At 45.1% G+C, this 21,583-nt stretch overlaps 1 protein-coding gene across 3 annotated transcripts in view; it reads right to left on the bottom strand.

The window, feature by feature from the left end:
- The window catches only part of SH3PXD2A (SH3 and PX domains 2A), a 258,532-nt gene that overhangs the window by 145,283 nt on the left and 91,666 nt on the right, over positions 1 to 21,583 (bottom strand). For all 3 annotated transcript variants that reach the window (XM_074875217.1, XM_074875218.1, XM_074875216.1), the window contains exon 4: positions 3,956 to 4,032. In XM_074875217.1, the coding sequence (XP_074731318.1) occupies positions 3,956 to 4,032 (77 nt within the window). The remainder of the gene's footprint in view (positions 1 to 3,955; positions 4,033 to 21,583) is intronic.

The following is a 21,583-nucleotide window of genomic DNA, read 5'->3' on the forward strand; positions in this document are numbered from 1 at the left end:
CTTCAATCAGCACTAGCTTAGTTGTACAATTGATAGAGACTGAACCATCTGTGTGTCTGTCTTGACAGGTTCAAGGATTAAACCCTGAAAGAGAGGCAGGGCTGAGAGACCAAGAGGGAGGTAATTACGTTTTTGAAGTGTGGTCTCTCAAACTGTGGACTTAATAAAAGAATGACCAACATTTCCTGGCACTGATGTGACTTGCTCATCTAATTCTTATTTAGGTGGCATGCATTTGTGTACTCAAGCCTCACTACAGAAAAGCCTGTAAGCCTCTACTTAAATCCACCGCCAGCTGGGACAGCATAAAGGCATGTGACAAATTCAGGGCACTGTATATGACAATAGGACTTGACATCTTAACAGCTTCCCTGCACAAACACGCTTCCCTCAATTAGGACCAACATGCACAAAGGTGCAAGTCTGCAAATGCTGTCCTGAGTCTTCCCAGAGGGCTGCATAGGGAGAGAGCGGTGGTTTTGTGAACCACCAACCTGAGAGGTCCTTCTTCAATACAGGATGGTACATACCGGACAAGCACACACCAGAGGTGTGTTTGGGAGATGAAAAGCTTAATAAATAAAATGCCCCTGGCAAGGCAAGGCTATGAAGTTGTTCCTTCTTTCACATTGGCAAAAACTCATAAATAAATTAATCAAACCAGGCCCAATGAGCCCGGAAGACCTTAAATCACACTAAACTAATTCCAAGCCTACAGTTAAGAGGGAAATCATCCAGACATACTAATTCCAGTGGGCAGCATATATTTACTGGCAAAATGCAGTTTGTTTGGTAACTCGCTCAGATTACCGGTAAGGACATCCAGACTCTGCACTTTCACCCTTACAGATGAGAAAAGTCCTGAAAATCTTCCCCTGTGTGTCCTAGTCCTCTGTTTTTCATTGCAACTTTAAAGTTCCTTGTGGCCTTAGCAAAAACACTGGCCTAATTACCTCTGTGATGGCATTTCCCTAAGTTGGTACAATGCAATGAACAATCACCCAGGCATGAGGGGTCAGGAGGCCTGTGCTGTAGGGTCCAGAGGGCTCATGCCCCTGATACAGAACATTTTGCAGACCTCCCCTTATGGCCAAGTATCCCCACAAACTCTCTGACAGCCTCTGCCTGTCACTGCTACTGTGCCCAGTGCAGGAACCACAACACACCCAAACAGCAGAAGTCAGACCTGCTTCTCAGCCATGCAAATCACCACGCTCTGTCAGAGACAGTCTGCAAAACCAAAACAACAAATGGTTGAACATTTGCACCGCCCATTTGTCAGGGCCCATCTGTGCTTTGTTTTTCCAGGGCAGGTGAAATGGATGGAGAATCCTCATCTGGCAAAAAAATTACCACAAATTTTGCATCTGGACCTGCCTCCCTCCTCTGCTTCCTCACAGATTCCAGTAGACAAAGGTTTATTGTCTCATTTATTCATTTTATTATCCCAAGTCAGATTTTCTCCATCAACTTCACCCACATCATTCCAGCATAATTCTCTAAATTTTTCAAAATTAAGCATGTTGTCTGCCTACTCATTTTAGGACTAGCATGGGCCATAAGCTTTGCAGTCTTTTATAGAAGCAGGACTGAACTTGTCAAAATGATGTTCTTCCTCTACAGTTCTATACAATTCTCTAAAGAGTCAAAACATCCACTGCACAGGGGAAGAAATGCAAAAAACCGCTAACACTTCCAAAGAGGTGGGCATGATCCCGCTCTCAAGTCACGCATATGCACCAGTGGCTGCTACACAGTAGGAAACAGTAGTGAGTAATATTATTTTACTAGAAAAAAAAAAAACCCCTAACGTTTTCCCTTCTTACACCAAGAGGGGATTCATTGCATTTCACTTCAGCACTCCAGAAGTTAGCATCAGAGCTAAGCGAGTCACTCAGGTTTTCTCTGTAGTTCCAGCTAAATGGAGAGAGACCCTGTGGCCACTCTGGTTTAGACTCACCACCTAATTTTCCATTCCCAGTTCACAGCTTTTTGTCATTTGTGGTTAACTTCACATAGGGATGGAAAGATTACAGTAAGGTTATGAAGGTCATGTTCCCAGAAACCTTGTAAGTGGTGACCTTCAGCAAAGGTGGCGAGAAAGGGACATCCCAAGGGGGGTGGATGAGTTAGCCAGGGCCTTCTTTCCTTAAAGACCTAACAACCCATGCAGAAAGACACTAAGGAGGATGTAGCTCTCTTGAAGCACTCACAAAGACATGAGATGCAATGCCTGCTTTTCAGTGACTATGAGCCTCGCTCTCCAATGCTATCCAGATTTAAACATCTTCTACCGTGACGTGCAGAGGCAAATTAAATACAAATTACAGTAAACTGCAAATGAAATAAAGACACTACATCAGGCACAAGAAACTTCTGAGCCAGAGATCACTGGAAACTGGGATAATATTCTGGAGAAGTCACTATAGGTTTGTCATGCACATTGCTGGGCACCACTGTGGCTGCTGCTGGAGGTGGGAAATACTGGCCTGGGGGAAACTGGGCTAACACAACATGGCTGGGTCTATGCTCATAAAAGCAGCACCTATTAATAAACAGGTTAAGTAAACAGCTTGGCTTTAGGCAATGTCTCCAAGCTAGGCATCTGCCCCGTATCATCTGAACCAGAGTGAAACCATGCTATGATTCTGTGAACCGAGCCAGATTTCTCTAGGAGAGAAAATAGGAAGTGAGGAGGAGGGTGACAATCACAGTGCCATGGTGTCAACGAACATGCCAGCGGCCGACACCACAACATATCCCTTGGCTGTGAGCGGCAGGGCGCCAGCAGGCCCAGCCAGGTCAGGTCGGGTCTGTCTGGGGTGCAGACAAAGGGGTCCCAGAGAAGCAGCTGCCCCCGGCATAAATCACCACTTTTCCCACCACGCATCTGCTGGGTGAACCCTGACATCAGCCCTCACCGCTCCTGTCGCAAGCAGTTCCTGTCTGAAGGAGGGCGGCTGGGGATGCAGTAAGACCCTACATATTTTAAAGATGTTTGGCCACTGGCAGGAAGACAGTGCATTAATTGTCACACAAGAAAGACTGATCTCATGAGATAAGACTTTAATTGCAGTTTCCTCACCCGGGGGGTGCAGATGGCATGGGTTTCACTGCCCCCCCTGCAGCATGCCTCAGGCACTTCAGCGATCTGCTCCCAATTTTGGATGAGCAAATGTCTGACTGGAGAAGTTCTTGGGAATGTATTTTTTCCCCTCCACCTGCTCCTCTGGCTTTCTAAAAACGGAAAGAAAACCCCACAGGAAATAAGAGAGGAAGTCTGGGGTTTAAATTATGTACTGACTGACGCGCTCGGTAACTCTACAAAAACTGAGTATCTGCCTTGCTTAGAAACGACTTTTAATCTACTTTCAGAGGATTAATTATCATAAAATCATAAACTCTAAGCTAGGAAGGAAAGATTAGGTGACTTAACCTTCTTCTCAACTCAGCCACGCTTTTCTGTCCTGCAATACATTTCCAGTCTTTCACTCATCAAGGTAAAGCACTCCTGGAGGCCACCGGCCCACCCCCAGTGCTGCCCCAGCCGGCACTGTCCCTCGTGCAGCACTGGGGGACAGATGGGCAGGGAACAGAAGAAAACACCATCTTAGTCATGCCTCTCTGCTTGTTCAACTCCTGCATTCATTGAGGCTGAAGTAGAAATAAAATCCACATTTTGGGCAGATGAGGCTTACGGCCTTTACTGAGTAAAGGAGGCACCAACCTGGTGCATAAAGTTTGCAGAGTAAAATGCTGAGAGGACCCTGGGAGCAAACAGCAGACTGTTTTCACCTGCCCTGTTAGTCTTGGTGGTGTTTGGTAAGGACCATCCTTCCTTATGATGGACACAACACAGATGAAGCTCTCTAGTATCCATCAGGAAAGCCCAGCGCTGGGGGGCTGTGAGCCCCCAGGCAGCAGGGCTGCCAGACACCTTCCCCAGAGCTCTTACCCTGCAATACTCGTCGATGGGCTTCAGCCTCTTCACAGCTACGTCTCGGACATGGCTCCTCCGGAACAGGATCTTGCCTGAGGAGGGAACAGATGAAAGGGGAGGGTTAGGGGCATCGTCTGCCATGCAGGGTAGCACAACAGCACCAAGCAGAAAGGTCAGCAGATGGGGTTTCATCCCTGGCTCCAACCACAGCTGTCAGCAGCCCCAGTGGCTGAGCTCTGCAACCCCATTTTGTCCCCATCAGAGGAGTCCCAGTACAGGAGAGATTTGCACAGCAGCAGCTTTTTGTGACTGTGACACTACATTGCTACAAGACAGATGGGACGGCACACTCGGAGGAGGTGTGAGCAGCAGATCCGCTCCTGCCCTTGGAGCAAACTGCACAGAAACATGCTGTGGGGCAGGCAGCAGAGGGACGCAGGGCAATACCTATTAGAGAAGCATGCATGGCACTTCTTGCAGCTGGATGCTGCTGGTCTTAAGTTTGCACAGGAGATGCAGCACACAGCCAACAACTACCACAGGCACAGCAGCTCTGTGAAACCTCAGTAACTGTCACCAAAGTCCTGCTTGTATGAGCCACTGAAAGGGGACCACTGTGACTCATGGGGCAGAGGGAGTTTTTCTGATTTCATCCTGTACTTAACGCAAAAAACTTTTGGTTCCCTTTTAGTGATGGCGTTATCCTGGAACGGACCGACACCATGTTATGACTCCCTTCTACTTCGGGGCTGCTTTGGCACATCCATGCTGGCAGTGCAGCAAGCATCGCTGGAGTGGGATGCAGGCTCCATCTACACCCCATGCCTGCCCACTCAGCTGCCTCCCACTGCAGATGCTTCTGCCCTTGCAGGCAGACAAACCACACAGTCAGCTCTCGAGCAAATACAAGGCTGTTGGTGACAGAGCCCTTGTAAATCTACAGAGGGAAACCAAATAATAGAAGAAAAGTAAACAAACTCTCTTTTTTTGAAAGTGAAAAAAAAAAAATAACCTCAGTGTCCTTACTGGATGACATTTCTGCAAGCAGTTAAGATTAAATAAACGACCGGGTTTTGTGTGAAACTGATTGTAACAAAGTTTATCAAAATAATCTAGGAGCTGAGTTTCCCCCCACACAAGGATGTCATAGAGTTGGTATTTTTTTGGCTAGAAGGGATTATATCTTCATATCCTTTTTTGGTGGTTTTCTTCCCTTTTTCTTTTGTGCTGTATTTCTTTTAATGAAATGAGACAAGAATAAATTATACGTTCTCCTTGTGGTGGAAGAAAACAGTATCTGCCAGCATTATTTAGTGCATGAAATGTCTACATAAAAAAACCACTGACATATATACCACCCCCTGCTCCAAACTTCTTCTGCCAACAGGCAAATAAGATACTCATCCATAGACCATGGGATAAGAAAATGGAATAGGAAATGAAATCAGATCCAAAATCTGAATATGTGGCTTTGATTCTGTCATGATTACACAAGCTGAGAGGTTAATGAAACAGCAGCCTTTAACAGTCCAGTAGCAGAGGCTCTAAACCCTCCCAGACTCTGCCCCTTTTGGTTGCCTTTTCCTCCATAGCTGCTAATCTGGAAGGTGTTAAGGCCTTTTGTTTCAGACAGGAGAAAGTGGTTTACCTCCATCCCCAATTCTGGCAGCAAAACAGTTTGTCCTGTGAGGTAAAGTAATTTCCTAGTGCCATAAATTTATCTCTCTGGGTTCCCTGTGGTTATCTCATTACAAAGCTGGTGCTGAGCCATCCCTGTAGGACGTGATGGCACGCAGTCACAGAGCACAAAGGAAATCTTCAATAGGTGTCTGAGATGTTCATCTGAGTTTGAGCGATTTAGCCAAAGGCTGCTGGAGAAGGAAGGTGGCACTTCCATCTCCCTGCACCAAACAACTTTGGACACACCAAAACCTTGCTGCTTTCCTGCTTCTGTGTCTGGAAATGGGGAGAAATACCTGCACTTCCGAAACATTTATTATTTCTAATAGCCTCCAGGATCACATTGTACTTGTACTGCTTAACTGCAGTAAACCACTTTTTTGGGGGGCAAGGGGTTAGCTGTAGAGAAAAGACTAGTTCCTTTCTCAGTGCTCCAGAAATGCTGGTGTAGGAGATCTTGGTATTTCTCTGCAAGTTTTATAAATATACTGAGAAGAGAAAGCGACATTTTGGAAACATTCTCACTTTCTGGCTTTCCTGTTTTCAGTTCAAGCCATGAGTCGAAAGTCGAACTGGTGACCATATAAAAACATAAAGAAACCAAAGACTTAAACACATTAAAGATCTCCTGTAAATGCAATTCAGCTTTCCTAAAAAGACAGTTTACAGGGAGGCCCAGTCTTCAAAGTAACATAATAAATGAAAGACTCAAACATAAGAAACAAGATAAATATAATAAAGAACGTTATATTAAACACAGAGTACAAAAAAGACCCCAGGATATGATGAGTCTTAATTCAGTCCTTAAATGGAGATGGAAAATATCAGGATGACTGTGGCGTTAGGACGAAGCAAAGCCCAGAAGGTGCTTCCATTTTTATCCCTTCAGAAAAAGGAAGATTTTCCCTTTGCTATTGGAAGCTGGAAAAGGCTTGATGAGGGCTGTGGGCAATATCTGTAGCTGCCCAGTCCAGTATGGTATTCAAAACTGAGATCTGGAGAAGGTTGAGTAGTTTAGAGCACCATGGAGTAGCAGTCAACAAAGATAAAAGCAAGAAGAAAAACAAGGACACTCCGCAAGCACATCCAGTTCTGGTGGGCAGGAAGGAGGGACCTCCTCACAAATCCTGGGGGTCCTCAGGCAGAGAATTCTCATTGCCAGAGGTACAGAAACACCTCTAAGAAGGGACAACTTCCAAAATGCCTAGCTCCTCCCCTCTTCTGGGAAGACAGACTGTGCTGACAGAAGCTGAGCCAAAGCTGCCACAACTGACCAGCAGGAACCACTGCAGATCCAGTACGAGTTACTACTACTTTCCCCCATTTCTACCAATCTTCCTCCAAAAGCAGGAGAGGTCCCATGGGACTGGAAAAGGCAGATAGTCCAAGAGACACACACTGTAACTCTTTACACTCTTCAAGTGTGTGCACTGGACACAGACCCCCTTAATGGAAAGCTTTGCCTAACGAGGTAGGTTTGGTCACCATAAAGAAATGAAGAGCAGGCAGACAGCCAAGCAGTAGGGACACGTAAGAGCCAACGAGGAGCCCTCAGAACGCCAGTGGAAAGGAGCATTTCATGCAGTGCTAATGTGAAGTGGGGAAGTCCCGGGGTGGCCAGTAAACGTAGAACAGCCCAGGCAGGAGTAGTGGTTTATGTGCCGCTTGGCTTTTCCTCTGGGTAGTTTCCACATCTCTAAGGTAGGGATATACTCCTGTGTGAGTACATACAGTGCTGCTTCCTCTCTCCTGGATTTTACTGCAGCTCTTTTAAGCCTCCTCAGGCACTACACCCCCATTTTACAGAAGGACGAGCAGCTTTTTAACCATGCTGCAGCCCAGCTAGGAAGTAAACGGGAAGTCTGTCTCGGACTCAGATGGGAAGCTATAGGCTACACGGGATGGTGCTGCCTCATGAAAATATTTCATTCACCAATGTGCCAGGCTTAGACCGGGCCAAGGGAGGTCTGGCATGTTAGGAAGGACTCCGAGGACTGCAGCACTGGGAAAGAAAGACGTGGGGAAGACACAGGGCTCCAGTCCTGCTGCTAATGCAGGATAACAATATTTATTTTTATCCTTTTTTCTTTAAAGAAAATATTATTCCTAGGAAATTAATGTGGATAAGAGGCAAAGTATCAGGTTTAGCATTGTAGGGGCATCTTAAGTCATCCCTTCATCCCTCTGTATATATAAATGTAGTCTTTAATTCCACGACCACACACCTCTTCTCCCACAAGACCTCAGTTTCCTCCTGTATACACAGTGGGTGCACAAAGTGGGAATAATAAAGCTATGCAGGAGACTGTCTATCTGGCAGCTGCTGATTCTGCAAGCTTAAAGGTATCCTCTGAATATCACATTATTCCTGCATAACCCCATACTTAAGAGTAGCACAGATTGTAACAAGTGTCATGAATCCCAAGAACAAACAGGCTTAAAAGCACCCCAACTCTCTGGTCCTCCCATTAGCCTACAGGTCTGTGCTTAACAGACGAGAAGGCTCTACAGCCTAATGCTTTGTAATAGTCAAGGACGTGGTTCATGCAGAGAAGAAGCCCAGCTCCTGGTGGTCTTGGTGACACTATGGAGCACAGTCTGAAGGCAGGACAGCACTGGGCATCACTAGGCAGAGAAGCACTGGAAGTCCCTGAGGGGATGCCAAGCAGGAGAATCCAGTCTTTCCTCTTCAAGGGAGGGGGACATAAGCTGTACAGACCCTTCAATCACAGCAGATGCCAGCTGCCACAGCACCTACTACCATGGACTAGTGGTTTGTAAACTCTAAGCTCTGAAACAAATCTCGTAATCACACCTTTCACTGTCAAGGAGATGTGCTGCATATCTAGGCCTTGAGACCTTCTGGAGATGTCTGCATGACCACCACAGCGGCTCAGTCCCAAGTTGCCAGCTTTGCTGCTCTTTGGAGCCAGCAGTGAGTGGGAGCTGTGGCAGGGGCAACAGCGAGGCAGGGAAATTGCTGTTTAGCTCCTTTACAAATCTACCAGAGAACAGATCCACTTCTTGCTCTTATTCTCTGATTGCTGAGCTTGAGTCTCCTTTCAAGGGACATCTGGGTGACAGGTTGGTCTAAGGTCACCAGTTGTTTCATGCCAGGATCATCTGTCAGAGGTTAGGAAGAGCCCAAACCCACTCTCAAAGGGACAATGGTCAAATGCATATTCACATTTAATCTACTCAAGTACTGTCACCACACTTCAAGGGGCAGTACATGAAGCAAGCCATAGGATAAATATTCAACAGTGGACAGCCTGAAGATTAATGGGTGCATTAAAAATACTCCAATGTCTCATCTGATCTATGTTTAAAAGAGACATGTGCTGCCTCTGACTACAGAACCTCCAGCTGTGGAGGCTCTGTCAGTCAGCTGTCTCCTAAGAGCAGGGAAAAGCTCCTGTTTCTGCCTCTTCATGTTCTTGTTACTGTGCTGTTGGTTCTCTCCTCTCTACTTGAGAACCTGGGAGGTACCACGTCTGTATATATATATTGCCAAGCAATGTGTTCAACCTAAGATCAACTTCTCAGAGACAGAGTCTGCTTATGAGATGAGGTCAGACTCTTTTTGCAGTTACATTGAGATTGCATCAGTAAAAAAGTGTAAAGAATTTAGCCCTCATGAAGTTACAGGTTCTCCTTTTGGGGTAAGCAGCTTCCTCCAGTGTAACTAAAACCATCTGGCTACTCAAGTATTTTTATGAAGGCTTCTACTTCTTACACATAGCTGTTATTATTATTTTTATACACTGAAGAAGCGCAGATGTACAACCAGGTATGACACAAATGCCTTTCAACCTATCTAAGCTGTGACATCCACCTCAGGGTCCTGGCCAAAACTCTCAGGCAGCTGTCACACAACGTAACTCCCAAATCGATCACTTAAATACACACTAACACCTTGCAATGTAAAACAGGTTATTCAACAGCACAACACCATGGGATAGAAGAATAATTTTGTATTTCTCATGGAAGTATGTATGCTTGTCAACCAGATGGCAATCTGAGAGCAGCCAAAAAAGAGGTGTGTTCCTTAGAAAAGAATGTCTTACTTTTACATGGGTATCCCAGTTTCCATGGATTGTTTCGTCCATTATTTCCTGGAGTCAGAAAGTCAGTGCCAGGGTCCTAACACTGATGGCATTTGCTTCTGACAAAGAAAGGGGAGGGAAATGATTCATAGTGTTTCCACTGGTGGGAGGGGGAAGGACGCTTTTAATAAGTAGAAACTCATGACAAAGTCAGAACTGTTGGCTGAACTTGGCTGCCAAAGAGACTCAGTTGATAAAGGCCTTTGCTAATCAGCAGGAATTACTATGGAAGGTGACAAGAGGTGATGGAGACAGATGGGGCAGCCAGGAAAGCCAACACAAGCACTAACAATACTGCCCTGAGATATGGGCAATGAAGGGGAGGGTGTCCTTCTGCACTTGGATCCTGTTTTTGATGTGCATAAACTGCGATGTTAAAAAAAACCACCAAGAAGCAATAAAGCATGGGAAATAACATGGCTTGTGTAAAAGAATATCACCAGGAAGAGAAATCTTCATCCATTAGAAGTAATAAGCAGAATAGGCCCTTATGTGAATACTTATAAGGGGAAACCAAAGACAGGCAAGAGGCGAGGCTGGGTTCCCCACCAGCAAAGGGTTCCTACCTCTGAACCTGGCTGTTTTCCACTGTCTGTAGGGGCAACTACGATTCTCCAGGGACAACAGCATCAGCTCTAGAACAGCTTTGCTAGCACAGACTTTGGGAATTCAAGCACCAGGCACAGCTGGACAAAGGAGAAAAACCATGAGCACCGATGCTGAAATTCAGGAGTGACGGATGGGGGCCACGGGGTGCAAATCTCAAGCTAACAGCTCTGTTACTGTTTGTACAATGTTTTGCATAAGCCAAGAGCTACTTCATGTTGCTCTATGTCCTGCTGCTACCACCCAAACAACCCATTGCTCCTGTAATCTCCTCTTCAGCTGCCCCAGCTGCAAATCTCCCACCTCTCCAAAGCAAGTCAGGAATCATGATGCAGGAAAATTATTCACTGTTAGGTCTTGAAAGGGCAGGCAAAACGTCTACAAAATAATCCTTTTAATTTTCTTACTGTGGGGCAGCTCTTTGTGCATTGGTCTGTATGTAACAGCAAACATGAAGAGATCCATCCCCTTGCTTAAACCAGCTTTACTACCAGAGTACAGCAAAGTAAAGCATCTATCCCATACAAGAGGATCTCACTGTGAGCACAAGTCCCCAGAGTCCTTAAAACCGAACTTCCCCGTCTGTGAGCGGTTGCAAAATGCTGGGAGTGTTGACTCAGTGATTAAAGTCTTCAATTTGTGCAGTGAAACTGGTGCCTCCTCGAACCAGGCAGCTCAGCTTCCCCAAGGTGGAAAGTGAACTCATTTGTAATTACTGGTTGCAAGTGCTACATTAGCCTGCAAACAGCCAACTGCTTTTAATTGCAGAAAGCAGTCAGTTTGTCCGAGGGGAGTGGGAGAATGGTATTTATACCTGCAGCCAGCAACACCAGCAACTGGCACACCCTCACCCAGAGGAACTGACCTGATGACAATTCCGAGTTCTACAGAGACAAGGAGTCAAAAAGGGTCACGTTTTCAAAACATCCGAGAAATACTGCCTTAGGAAACAGCACAGCTTCCTCACACAGAGGATGCAGGAGTGTCCCTCTCTTTGCATACAGTCTTTGCTATGCTGGGAGCAAAAGGCACGGAAAACAGTAAAGCCTATGCAGATCCAAAGCATCACCCTTGCCTATGCATACTTGTCCCCTAAGATAAGAATCTGCACACTTAGACATCCACTGCACCATGTGTTTGTTGAACATCTTCCAAAAAGATCAATTTCCAGGACCAAGTCATTTAATATGCAGAAACAGCAAAGCTTAAATAATGATCAAACTATCTAGACCCTATACCAAACTGATCATAGAAACATAAACCACTATGTCTCATTCCTGAAGCACTTGGTTTTCCTCCTGTATCAGCTGACGCCAGTGTCCTGTTTTCACCTACGTAGTTAGTGGCTCCTGACCTGTGATCTTAAAATCACTAGTGGTCCACAGACAGTCTGCAGAACTGTGTTCAAGAGGACCTTTCATTCCCTGGCCAGTGTGGGAATGACATGGATCCCTGTACATTGGTCCAACGTGTTTGGGAACCAGCAGCTCCTGCTTTTATTACATATTTGCTGGTGAACATGCTTGTATTATCTGAGCTACTCGAGCTCCTGACCCCAGAGTGAAAAAAGGCAAGAGCCTCTCAAATACCTCTGTGTCACCTTAATCATGAAAAATGTTCTTCCTGAAGGGCAAGACCATGTCCCTGTAGCTACATTAACTAAACTCTTCCTCTGCTCTTTCCAAAAACTCATCAAATACCCCCTTGCTCACTGGGGTCTCTTGAAGTCAATAGGAGACTTTCTATTGATACTCGGTGGTACACCCAGGAAAGGACCATATGGTCCCACCTCAATCTTTTAAAGCAGCAGCCTTAACGAATTGAGCCTATTAAAACATTTGCACTGTCTTACAAGCTTTTATGAGACTTGTCATGAATGTATGTGCTGTTGTGACACTAAGCCTGAGTCACTACCTCACAGACACTGGGCCAGCGCCAGCCTCACCGACAGGCTGCCTTTGAGCTACATCCACTGGGGTCAAAGACCCTGCAGCAAGGTCACTGGAGGGAGATGGATTTGCACCACACCCTTGCCAAACTACACTGGGAAAACATAGTAAGACCCTAGCCACATCCTCTGGCGGGACTGGCAATAACACTGCTTCGGAGACTCCACCCTTAATCTGGCTGAGAACTGGAGCTATGAATAAAATAATATTTGCATTCACACCACGTAGATCAAAGTTATTATTACTAGGAGGTAGGTCATGCAATAACACGGTTCTACAGCACATACTCTTACAGGAACATTGCAGGTAGAAATTGAGGGGTAAGGATGTGAAGGTGGCTTCACAAGGTCACAAAATGAGCACATGCTAATGAAAGCAATAAAGCTAGTCCCTAGATCCCTCTGCTGATTGCATGCAGAGTGAAAATATATCTACCTTGGCATCTGGGGCCAGAAAATCCTTCTGTTCAAATATTTATTCTAATCAAAAGCAAATCCTCCATATCCACCATAAATGAGGCAAAATTCTCTCCTGTGGAAGACCTCGATTAAATCAGCTGTCAGGTACACGGGTCCCACATTACAGGACGTGAAATTCAGAAGTCAGATTGGCAGGGACAGTGCTCCTCAGAGCAGTTGTGGTATTTGGAAGGCACCAATTAATCAGAAATTAAACAAACAAACAACATGGCGGCAAACATAACTAGGTGTCTGTGCTTGTCAGAGGCTGGAACTTACCAGCTAGGGTTTCAGAGAGCACTATTCAGAAACAAAATCCCCTGTGCTTTGCAAAACAGAGCACTGTTCTCTTTTTCCAAATGGAAGTGCTCTCCTGGAGTCCTCCAAGCGAAACCTCTGACTAGTTTTAAGCTGGATTTTCAGTAGATGACAACAGGCACAGAAGCAAGCCATTGAATGACAATCAGACCAAAGCTGGCTGACCTCCGAGTCAGGAAGCTCATCTGAAGACCAAGACACCATCTCAAACCACAGGCATCATTCTCCAGTTCCAGACACCTTTTTTTAGTATGTCTTACCTTTTTGTGTCATTAAGACAATCTCTAGTAGGGATTTCCTCTGGGCCTGCTCTGATCCCTGGTAAAGCTACTATTGATGAGCATATGCTTTAAGGCAGGGATGGCTGATTTCTGTGTGTTACAGGACAAGAGATGGGCACTTTTATTTCCATATGTTGGGAGTCTGGCTGGTGCAGTCATATTTGCACCTCCCTGCACTGACTCTGAAGCCAGACCTGCACCCCTTTCCCTGCCTCCTCTGAGCCTGCTGTGCAATGACCCAGCTGGGACGAGCAATGTGGTCACATCACTTGACAAACCAGCCTTTGGGTCAGGTCGGTGGCCAGGCCATCCAGCAGCACCTCCTCTTTAACTCTTGACCATGAAACCTCTCCTATTGCCCCTGCCCAGTTGATGGATGGATGCAGAGCTAACCTGCTCCTTTGATAGGCAGTGGACATGGTGACCCACGTGGGCACACGTAGCCTGCACCAACACGAGCCAGTGTCCAGTCACTTGGCCTCCCAGGGACAGCAAAGCTCTCTCAGATCACCCCACCTCAGCTGCACAACTAAAAGCACTCATACCAACAGTTAGCATGGCTCAGACAATGCATAGGAACAGAGAAATTATTTTATAATTACTTAGATAACGAGCCTCACTCATACCCAGCTCCTCCATGTGTAAGCACTTCAGTCATTTCTAGCTCAGACCACTTAATCTAAACTACACTCACATGTCACTTGGCACCAGCAGTGCCTGCTGATACCAGAAGACAGCTGAGGACAACCTCCCTGAAAAATTCTTCTCGATTCCTCCACATGCAAATAAACACAATGTTGGGGGTGCAAGAGCACCTGGAGGACAGAGCTGCTGCCCTGGAGCTCAGGGTAGAGTGTGCTGAGCACCTCCAGCTTTCCAGGGCCACCTTCTCCTGCGTTCAGCAAAGTGTCTATGTCTGATCAGAAGAGGAAATGGCACTGTCAGATGTCCACAGCTTCGCCCACTGCAGAATAAAAAGCCTCTTTCAGGGATTAATGCTCTAAGCAATTACTTGCCCCATGAAAGGAAAAGTCTTCAGCCAAGGTGACAGCAGGACCCAAGGACTATGCACGCTTTCGTTCCCTTTCACGGTTCATATGGACTTTTCATTTCCCAGGGAGAAGAAAAAAAAGGTGAACTGGAAAGTAATGTTTTGTTATTTCTTATTTTTAATAAGGATCACTGGGCCAGCAGCATAAAAACATGAAAAAAACCCCAACTTTATTGCTAAATTAAAGAAAAAACAGTAACATGAATGGGCACAGAAATCTGAATTAGGAATGTGAGCTGATAATTACCCTTTCGGGCCCTGATTAATTGCATTTGAAGCCACAGAGACACTGAGCAGCCAAACAGGGCTGCCTGCTAACAAAATCCACACCACCAAACAAACTGGTCTTTCTCTCCTTGTGCCACCACACAGGAATGGCAGCTCCCCAAATGCTGTTTGCCTTTGTGTCCTGGTGTGCAGTGCTACGCAGGGCTGGCCAGAGGTACAAAGTCCCACTATTGGGTACCTCAGACAACCCCTCTGAGGTGGTCCAGCTTGCAGACTTGTAGTCTCCAAGTAGAAGGTTAAGAATGGACAGATGCCATCTCCTCCACTTCTAGATGGAGGGTCATCATCTATGTATTTAAGCTGCCACAATTCAAGAATGCAGCTTCACTGGCAGTTACAATACAATAAAAAGGGACAGAAGATTTAGTCCACTTTGCTGCAGCAATGCAAGAATGCTGCATTTGGTTGGGTCAAAGATCTCTGCAGTCCAGCTCTCTGTCTACCAGAGTGGCCAGTAAACGATAGGCAAGAAATTCAAGAACAGGACATGTGTAATGGGATCCTTCTCCTGATACACGTTTCCCATTCCTGCACCTCAGTGGTTAGACTTTTTGGGGATTGGAAAATAATTTTTAGCAACCAGTGTTGGCTCCATCCTACAGAAACTTCTCTAGTATGATTTTGAACCCACAGATATTGTGGTCCCTATAGAGTCCTCTGGAAATGAATTTCATAATTTAATCACATGGCATGTGATTACACACTTCCTTTTGTTCACTTTAAGATTGCTTTCCAAATTTCACAGGCTGCATCTGGTTTTTGCATTCTGAGAAATAAAAAAAATCATGTCCTACTCACTCTCTCAAATTCTTTGTGATTTCACAAACTTCTACTCTATCCCAACCATCACCTTTGTTCCAGACTGAAGACTTTTAGTGTATTTATTCCCCTCATACAGAAGCCAATTCACCTCTGTAATCACCTCTGTCATCCTTCTCAGCACCTTACTTTATTATATATCCTTTCCGAGAGGCAACAACCAGACCTGCACATGGTATTCACGACATGGGGAAATCATGGATTTCCGCAGCTGAAGCTCTGGGTTTTGTTCCCCATTCTTTGCCTAATTCTTTCTAACACCACATTTGGCTTTCTGACTGCTGCTGACTGTTGAGCTGCAGTTTTCAAGGAAACATCCTCAGAACTACTGAAATATCCTTCCTAGGTTGTAAGGGTCCTCCTCCCCCCCGCACTGTTTTGTGCTTACCAACACCAAACTGCCTTTTTACCATCAATATCATGAGATCCTCCTCCAACTTTTTGCAGTCAGCTCCAAATTTGAGTGTCCTAAGTAAAATTCTTCATCAGCTAAGTTAGTTATATCACTAGCACCCTCTTTAGCAGATCCTGGGTTGAACACCTCAGATTCTAGAACAGATCCTTCAAGAATACTTGCTGCTAAAACCATGTTTCTTTTTGGATATGAAGTTTTTAAGTCTTCATCCCCAGAGGATACACCATTTTAAACTGCGGGCTCACATTTGCACCTATTGGCTTTCAATCCCTTATTTTAAAAACGTTGCTGTAACATTTTTAATTTCAAATGTCAGAAACCAGGATTGTTGTTAATGTCCACAAGTGGCAAAGCATCCATCCTTAAATAAAGGCTCCAATCTGGCAGAAAATAAGCTTACAGCCTATGTCAGTCATACATCAAATAACAAGAAAGGCTGTTAATATAATTATCTTCTTATTGCTATTTTGAGAGGCACAGTAGATTTTGATGAAGCTTGTAGTAATAGGATCTCTTATGCCATAATTTACAAGCATGTCGTCTTGAACAATTTTCCACATGGGAAATTAATCACATTCTGCCTAATGGGAGGAAAAATATCCCTTTGCAGTTTGAATTGGATTTGCCATGGTCAATTGGACATGGGATTCTTCTTCATCCCTGCTGATAATCTGAGGTGTAGTGTTGCCATCCAAAATGCCATCCAAAGATGGAGGTACTTCACTGATGGGTGATACTTCTATGCAATGCTCACAATGAAATAAGTCAAATATACCAGCATGGCACAGACATAAAATTGGATAGTGCATATTTCAGGTATTGTAGATAATTATTGCAGAAACTACCTCCCAGTAAATTTCAATTGCAGCTTCTGTATAGTCCAAACATACTTTGGTGTTACTTCTGTGAAAAAGAAATACTCAGGCCAGATTTAGGAAGCAGGCAACACATCTCTCCCCACCACTGGACCTACACAAATCACCTGGAGCCAGGCCAGGATGAAACACCAATCTGGCTTTGCTCAGGACCGCACTAGGTGATGCAGCTCAAGCCACCATTTTACAGACCCATATTCTGATTTGAAGGTGTGAAACAAGTTCCTGGGTCGCACAACTACCTAAAACGTTCATGGTCCTCCCTCTGATGTGTACCTGTATCTTGGCGGTACAGCAGGAGTGAATTTATCTAAGGCAAGGTGTTGCATACTTGAAATCACAACACCAGCAGCTCCACCTGGCACAGGAGTGCAAGACCTCGCAGCAGAGCCACTGCCCATCCAAAGACGCACCACCGGGCATGAGGTCCCTGGAGACGTGACTGGATGCTGAAGGTCCCTAAACACTGGGGCTGTGCTGCAGTTCTGAGTGACACAGGACAAGGTATCAATGACAGCTCAAGAACTCACAGGTCTCACTCAGGTGTACAACACAGACGTTTATTCCTGGAGATAAACTCCTGCAAGAGACCACAAGGAATTGAACTGAAGGTTCCCTATGTGCCAGGCTAATGACTCAACTGGAGGCTGGCTGTTCTCCACCAGCACTCAAGAATGAACTGTCCAGAAATTGGGGCTGGCCTTCCCTAAGGTTTTTATTGAGATAATTTGCCAAATTTCAGGTTCGGGTTTTGATTTTAATCCCCTCCTCTCTCCTCATCAAATACCTGGTGTGCAGAGCAAATGTCCTGGTGCTGATTCATCTCTACTGTGTATCTCAGAGATACACTTTAGTTGAAAAATCCCAATTTTGTTTTCAGTTCCAGTGGAAAAGGAGCAAGAAAGAGAGACTCAGAAATGGTAAGGGAAAATAAACTAGAAAACCAACACTTCAGCTAGCACCAGAGATAAAGGTGTTTCCAGGTAGCAGGAAAGGAAGCCAAAAAGATCTGTGTCTCTGGGATCCCTTGACTTTGCCATTAAGAACAGAACACAAAATTACTCAATGTTTCTGTAAGGCTGAAAGACTAAAGGAAAACAGGATGGCTTAAAGTAAAAAGGAGTAATCGTATGACTGGAAACTATGAGTGCCCCTAGCCAAGCACCCAAAGGAACTGAGTAATGTTCATTAGTCAGTGACTTTATTGGTACTTGGGACTTTCGACTGCTGAGCAAGATTTAAACCAAAAAGATATTCTGGGGCATGCTACTCTATTTATGTTTGGACAGAATTCAGCCTCACCCCACGTAATGTTTTTCCGTGTTGAGCAGAACAAGCCCTCACTTTTTCCCTGGACAGGGTAAAAGTGGGTCCCCTCGTGGGATCAGCGCACTGGAAATGTCACTTCCCGACGAGCCGTGTGAGGGCAGGGGGAGATAGCTGGAGAGGAGTGGTCCCTTCTGCAAGGAACCTGAAGATATTTTCCAAAATATTTATTCCCAGAGCAGAAACCCACCATCCCAGACACTGTACAAACACAAGACAGTGTCCCAGATTAATTTGTTCACAATCAAAATGCTCAGTTCCACTGTGGCTTTTGACCAAGTTAATACATAGCAGAGAGCTGCCGAGCACCTGAATTAACACAGGGCACCTGTGCAAAACAAAATCCAGGTCATACACCTCAAAACTACCCAACTACAAAAAATACTCAGCATTAAAGGCCACCTGTTCAGCAGCTTGGTGATGCGGCATTTGCCACAGCAACACTGGGTAAGATTCAACCACTGGTAAGGTCCTGTGTATGAGGGGATGGAGATGAGGAGAGAAGGGAAGCAGGACCGGTGGAGCCCAGCAGATAAATTCCTCAGACCCCAACAGCCTTCCACTGCACTCATTTGCAAGATGCACAAGAGAATATTACCTGCTGTGTTACATAAAACTATGTTGTTGCAAATGGGTTTGAAAGATTGGGCTTTTTCCTTATAGATGGAGAAGAATGAGGAACTAATAAGTATTTCTTGCAACTACTACAACAGTTGGTCTGCGACAGGAGACTTCCTGAATGCAGTGCTCATACGTGTACACTTCAAAGAGCACATTCAACTGAAGGACTGGTGTTTTGGTGACAAGAAGTGTACTGGTGCCACTTACAGATCAGAGGGGTGTTGTCCAGAAATCATGGGGTTTGAATTAAAAACCTGGAGTAGTTTAGGAAAACATCAGATCTGGAGAAGTTTTTACTACTGGTAGACTTAAATTCTTCTTTTTGAGGCCAAGATCTTACAACCACAAACTACTGACCCTTCATGTCCAATTGCTACACACTCTGAATTAATCTTCATCACAACCTTTTCACAGTGTGGCTCCGAATAACCAATCACAGAAATACAGCACTGGAAGGGAGCTCAAGAGACCAGCAAATCCATCACCCTGATTCATGGCACAATCAACTTTACCTATGGTACTGTTGAAGAAGCCTCTTTAACTTGTAGTTATGGACCTCCAGAGATGGAGACTCTCACCTCTGCAGGCAGTTCAAACCCAAAATCACCTCTCCAATGCACTACAACAAGTAAGGAGAGTGCACATTCAGTATATTTAGGACACAAAGAAAAGTTTAGGCCTGATTCACCACTGTACTTCCCCCTTTCACCTGGTGTAAGCCCATGGTTTCAGTAATTCTACCTTAGCACACATTCAAGTAATGACCAGTTGCAATGACTTTGTTCTCCAAGGTGAACCTGACATGATGAGGAACACACACAGCCAGGAGAAGACTAACAAGGGGCAAAGGACTATGGGCAATGAGCCTGATCACGTGTTAAAGACCTTATCCAGCATGTAGAGGAATTAAAAGAACTTCTTCCATTCACTCATAAATGCTGTGTCAAGCCCTAGCTTACACACACATCTCAAGCATTTTATAAGTATGCACTTCTTAGTCTCCTTTTTTCCCCTTCTCTTAAAGGATAGCCATCTGAATCCCAAGCAGATCCTTAAATCGCTCTGAATCAATACACAAATCTCGTTTCAAGTACCTCCTTTTTCATGTTATTTACCCAGAAAAAGTACCAGATGAGTCTTTTTCACAGGTGTTTCTTTTGTAGTTCAGTGGGTGGTTTTTTTTAATTTTTCTTTGGATGACGGTTTTCCACATTGTTTATTTTAACTTACATTTTAAAAATTATTTTAAATTTTAAATATTTAAAATTATGTACCATGAGGGCAAGACAGGTGCATTTAGATATTGCATTGGTGTTTAATTAAATAACTATTACTTGAAAAAGAGGAAACTGAAATGAGCTTTTTGAAAATATTCACAAAACAAAGAACCTTATTTCTGATATTCTTGAAGGGATACAGAACATTTTGTTTTTAATGACAAGCAGATCAATCCCCTGCAGTCAACTCTCCAGACAGCTCAGCTGCCTGGGAGTGATTCAGGAGGGTCACTTCTGAGTCAGCTCAACAAGTCAGGTTGCTTTAGATCATCTTATAAAACCCCCAGGAAACCTGTGTTAGTAACAAACCACAGAATAAACCCAGAGCCCCCAAGGAACCCCAGGCATCACAAATGGTGAAAAGAAAAACTCTCTTGGCTCTTCCTAGGCATTGCAATAGGGAAACACTGCAGAAAGGGAAGCGCACATTTCCGAATGAAAAAGCCATTAATTAGAACAGAGTCTGGCCCTGGGACTAGCACAGACCAGAACCAAACTGAGTGACACTGGAGCCGATGTCTCACCGCTGTGAGTGAGAACCAGACCGGCTACACCACAAGATTCGAAACATATGTGGCATCAGTGAGCCTCTGGGGGACAGCAAACCATTTCAGGCTATAGACGAGAGAAGAAAAGAGAGGTGCATGGCAGGAACAGTCCCTTCACCACATACTGACATTGAGATGGACCCAAAGGACTTCAGAAAGGGACACAAACACCCGTGCTGGCTACTCTGCAGCATCAGAAGGACGTACATGTGGCTCAAGGGGCTGAGGAAGCCAAGAGAAGCTGCATCCTTGTGCCAGAAACAAGCACCATGCAAGAAGGACAGAAGCAAGAGACAGCAGTTAATGAGACTGAAGAAGATTATCCACTCTCCCCAAGGACCCATGGGTAAATACAGGTTTTTCTGCAAGCATACTGATGCTCTTGACACTCAGGGTAATAGCTTTCCTTCCATTGTATTAAAATAGCTAACCAATTTGAAACAGAAGTCAGATTTCCAAACACACACACACAAACACACACCACGAACACAGTGACACTTTGGAAAACAGGAGCTGGGGTCAGATGACACTTGGGCTCTTCTGAAAGTTTCCTGCTGGAGCCTTTCACGCTGTAAAACTATCCTGAAATAATTCGAACACTCCAGGCGGAAAAGCCAGCTGCTTCCCTAGGTCAGCCTAGGACCTGCTCATGAGATCCTTTGCTTGCTCACCCAAAATAATCACATTCTTGGGAAGGAGGCTTTTGGTGCCATCCCCAAGATCCACAAAAAGTCCAGTCTGTGATCCCCATATGCCAATGGGAGGTTCCTATACCCTGTCTGCACCAGCCTCTGTTTGCATGAGGCTGTGTTTTATGAGCTCAAGCTACTGCTTTGAAGGAGGACAAAATGGGAGTGAGAGACTGTAAATCACCTGGAGTGCTAAGTACTGCTCTTCCCCTGAGCTCTCAGCCCTACACTCTTACCAAAGTCAAGAAAAACTGTGCCTTGGGCAACCTAATCCAAATCACTCTTGTGGGAAGCAGCCAGGCACTGCCAGGAGGAGAGACTGGGCTCCCACCACCT

Source organism: Strix uralensis, chromosome 7 (genome assembly GCF_047716275.1).
Source record: "Strix uralensis isolate ZFMK-TIS-50842 chromosome 7, bStrUra1, whole genome shotgun sequence".
NCBI lineage: Eukaryota > Metazoa > Chordata > Aves > Strigiformes > Strigidae > Strix > Strix uralensis.